The sequence below is a fragment of the Anneissia japonica genome, unplaced genomic scaffold (assembly GCF_011630105.1).
Source record: "Anneissia japonica isolate Jap-2015-1 unplaced genomic scaffold, ASM1163010v1 scaffold3669_len183718_cov122, whole genome shotgun sequence".
Taxonomy (NCBI): domain Eukaryota; kingdom Metazoa; phylum Echinodermata; class Crinoidea; order Comatulida; family Comatulidae; genus Anneissia; species Anneissia japonica.
In genome coordinates, this window is record NW_022719084.1 from 177,142 (window position 1) to 181,901 (window position 4,760).

The 4,760-nt window shown below is 35.0% G+C and overlaps 1 protein-coding gene across 1 annotated transcript; it reads left to right on the plus strand.

Annotated features, from left to right (window-relative positions):
* Positions 1-238: 238 nt before the first annotated feature.
* Positions 239-2,816, plus strand: LOC117110850 (retinoschisin-like; the record flags this gene model as incomplete). Its single annotated transcript, XM_033253682.1, has 2 exons — positions 239-455; positions 2,488-2,816. Coding segments are annotated over exons 1-2 (408 nt in total), but the record flags the coding sequence as incomplete, so codon positions are not given.
* Between the last annotated feature and the right edge of the window lie 1,944 nt (positions 2,817-4,760).

Sequence of the window (4,760 nt, forward strand, 5' to 3'; positions counted from 1 at the left end):
GAAATTGCAAGCAATGAGTGCACAGCGAATGTCGTTGATGTTGTGGTCAGGAGAGTTGAAATGTTCCATATATATATATGGAAGTAAAATGAACAAACTTTGTTATGTTTGTTTTTAAGCGAGTTGCCTATTGCTAACAATGCCTCATATTTGTATTGTGCATAATAAATACGGTACAAAGTAGGCCTACACAATGAAGGAAATGACAAAAATAACCTGTTGAAGTGTAGTTGTGGGTCAAAGTCTGAACTTTAATTCAAGATTCAGAAATTCTGCTCTGAATCAGTTATAGTATTATAGTGGAAAACGATATTTCTACGGTCACAGATTTGTACACATTCTACGAAGTGACATCGTTACAGCTGTAGGCCTAACGATGTACGGTACAGCACTTCGGTGGATCATTATTCAAATGGTCTTAACAGTCTGCTTGTACCGACCTACGGAATCATCAGGTAAGCGTATGGTTATAATGTTGAATTTCCTTAAAGTAGGTTTATGTAATACTATGTAGACTTGTGCTTTGAGACAGAGAATATTACCTATTTCATTTATGTATCGAAAACATAGCGTCAGAGAGTAGGCCTATTTTAGCTGAATTGATCTCTAATTATTTAGAAGCTGAATATATTAATATAAGATTATACATTGCATAGGTCTGTCTTGCTAAACTCTTCTCCTAAGGCATGGCAGTAGCCACAATAATTGAAGCTGTCAGGTTGCGAGAGAGCACTGAGGTTGCGGCCAGGGGGCCACCAAGTGCCCCCGGTCAGGGTTCAGGGCCCGGAGGCCACGGGAATAAGTTGCTATTTCTCCATATACACCGATTTGAATGATGTTCTGTTGTAGTAATCTAATACATATAATGGTTTTAAAATATTTTTTTTTAAATAAAAATATGTTTTAAGCAAAACAATAAAAACACTTTGAATTCAAAACAGGCAGATTATTCAAGAGAAAGCTTGTTACTCACAGCATTATTGTTATTTTAGTATATTGCGTTTTGACATTTACAAAAATCTAAGATTAGACCTATGAACGAAAAATAATATTGCTATGGTACACTTTCAATCAATACATGCAGGCGCGGATCCGGATCTTCGCACCATTCGCCATGGCAAAGGTCAGGGTGAGAGATAAAATGATATTAAAAAAATATATATATATAAAATGATTGCAGTGCCTGGTGGTCTGGCAAATTTTAACTGTTTCTGTTAGAAATGCAACCTACCTCAACCAAAAACAAAAACATAGATAAAAATGCAATATATTTCTGCATTGCCTGAATATTAATTAAAAGGGACTGTAATTAAATCGGCTGCACGATGTTGAGTTGAATTGAGTTTTTTGTTTATTCTATTTTGATTTATATGTCACTATGTATGGTTAATCAAAAAACAATCAAAGGGATAATATACATGTGTGTTGATTTTTATAACCGTGTTGGAAGGCATTTATAATTTCATTATATTTTGTTATTTTAAAATAAAATAAAGACAATTACTGTATGCATATTAATTAATTTCCCGGTGAAAGTAAAATCAAACCAATCAAGTTTGGTTTTGGTCAGAGTACAATTGTTGAAAGAATTGCATTATTCTGCTTCCTTTAACAATAAATTATATTATGACCAAGAATTATATGAATTTAAAGCGTTAATATTATTAACTGAGACCAATCAACATGTAACATAAAACATGTACGTATCACAGATAAAGGCATGGTTTTTTCTTGTCAGTTGACTAGGTAATTTAGTAAAGAAATGAATATAAGTTCTAAGCAAGTGTATAAGGAAATCTTTAGTCTGATTTTCTGCAAAAGCTCACTGTAGACTTACTTGATTTAGATAAAAGCTAAGCCCACATAGGCACTGAATTTCAACTGAAGAAAAATGCATCCTAGTTTCTTAATCAATCATTATAAATCTTACACTAAAGAGAAGAAAATATGTAAAATATCATTAACTGTTCACCGCAGAGTTAGTTATGTCAAGAGAGAGTTGAGTCTAACGGCATACAGGTGGAATTTAGCCTTTTTTCCTATTCAAAACCTAATTGGTTAATTGTGGTCTGTCAAAATGTGGTCAGGTTGAAACCTGACCTACAGTACTGCCGGCTACGGCCCTGTGCACAGGAGCCTGTTATCACCTAGCTTCCTCCTAGTCATCATCGTTTTCTTCATTTTAATTATCAATTGTCCATAGTAATGTAGGAAAAAGCTATGAAAATCAGAGTGTATTCAATAATAAACGTCTCAGAATGCCCGAAAATGCATTTCAAAGAATCTAGAAAACTAGATAAAATTTAGCCTTTTTGCTATTCAAAACTTAATCAATTAACTTGTGGTCTGTCAAAAAGTGGTCAGGTTGAAACCTGATTAACCGTACCGGTGACTACGGCCCTGTAAATCTGCTTTTTCTGAATATCAATGATAGATGACACATTTTTATTCTGTTTTTTGTTTTAATTTAATCAAATAACTGTGCAGATTCATGTGGTCATCTACCTTTTGGGGTTGAAGATGGAAGTATTCACTCAGACCAACTCATTGCATCCAGCATATATGATTGGAGATTCAAGGCTGAACGAGGGCGACTCAACACAGTAGCAGACCTCGATGGCTCGGGGTCCTGGGCAGCAAAATCTGAAGACGAAAATCCTTGGATTCAAGCCGATCTCAGTGCTGTAAAAAGCGTAATTGGAGTAATAACTCAAGGGCGCGAAGATGGCAAGCAATGGGTGAAAACATATGAAGTTTATTACAGTACAAATAGTAACAATTTCGAACCAGTATTAGGATCGAGTGGTCAAGCTGAGGTAAGAATTGTGACTAGTGACCCTTAAATCAGACTTGAAATCACCCATCAATAACTCTGAAAATAAAATCACTTAAAATGTCTACACAATCAAAATTTTGCAAAAGGTAAGTCATGCTGGAAAGCTCTCATCCGAAACCCTACCAAAGCAGCCCAAGCGGGAAAGTTAGAAGACTACTCGGCGTAAAGGCAATAAGTGTAATGTAATGTATATAAGAATATATGTACATTATGTACAGTAGTCATTGACGGATCTGAGGGGTGTCAGGGCCCCCTTTCTTGGGAAAAAAAAAACGAAAAAAAAATATCCGGTACACACATAGGCCTATTTACTGTAATAAGAATGAGAAAAATAATTACCTGACCGTTTACAAGAGGGGAAAAACTTTAGAAGTCGGGAAAACTCATCTAAGAACCAACATTTTCCCGGGGAGGACCCCCGACCCCCGTTTTATTTGGGTTTCATCGATTTATTGAAAAAAGAATATGTATGCAGCGACTCATTTTTTTTTAACACAGTAGGGCTACTAGTATTTACAGTAATAAGAAAGAGAATTTTACCTGACCCGCTTGAAAACAAGCGGAGGAAAACCTTAAAATTTCAAGAACTTGAAAGTAATTAAAAGACACCTCGGGAAAGTCAGGAAAGCTCATTTCCTGCTAGTGATCAAATTTTTCCCGGGGAGAACCCCCGAACCCCTTCCTCTTTGGGGTTATCCATTCATGGAAAAAATAATACGTAAGCAACACAATTTTTTTAAATGTACGTATACACACACAAATAGGCCTATTTACTGTAATAAGATCGAGAAAGTTTACCTGACCGTTTTCAAGAGGGGGAAAACCTTGAATTTTGAAGAACTTAAGTCATTAAAAGACACCTCAGAAGTCGGAAAAGCTTATTTCCTGCCTTCTAGTGATCAAGATTTTCCCGGGGGAGGATCCCCGGACCCCCTTCCTCTTTGGGGTTATCCATTCATGGAAAAAAGAACGCTTAAGCAACTACGTATACACACATAAACAGACCTATTTACTGTAAAATAGGAAGGAATTGCGTGTTGCAATCGCTGCCTTACAGAGAAATTTCACATTTATTCAAACAAACCATCAACTTTAAACAAAAGAACAGAGCTGTTTTCAAAATGCAGACACAGAAACAAATTCCTACTCAAGAATACGTAACACAATTAGTATATACACCTGCTGAACCTCATATATGCCTCCATTATCCTCAAATCCACTCACTCCTGAAGATTGCTACTGCATGAAGCAGCTGTAGAGTAAATTCACGCTTGACATACCTTTCTATTATTATTATTGTTATTATTATTATTATTATTATTATTATATATATATATATTATGTTCACATTATTAAGAAGACACAACAATAATTGTTACTTAACCAATATCCTGAGGCGCGTGGAACGGAGAGAGTAGAGAAAACAGTAGAACTTATACATACTGTTTGTGGTGCTGAACTAATAATAATAATTCAAATAATAAAACATTAAATAGTTAAACCGTTATTAAATTTTTAATTATTGGTCATGTTGTAACTTCAGCCGTTGTCTTTCAAACCATTTAAATTATCGTAGCAAAAAGTATAAAAACTAACTTGTGTTTTTAATGAAAGTTAATCACTTGTAAATTATAAATGCTTGAAAATGTGTAGTTCAATGGTTTGATTGAATGTGTGTGGAATGGGAATTGAATATATGGCGTAGACCTATGTTTAAGAAAAAAATACAAAGTATAGGCCTATGTAGGCCTAAAAAAAAACAAAGGTTACTTTGTATTTGGTCACGGAGGGCTATATCTGAGGATTTTTCAAATGAAAGATAGGGGGTAGCTAGCTATATTATTAATCAGATTTTACAATATAAGTGAGTGACACACACACAACCCCCTCCCCCCACACACACATACAAACATACATACACACC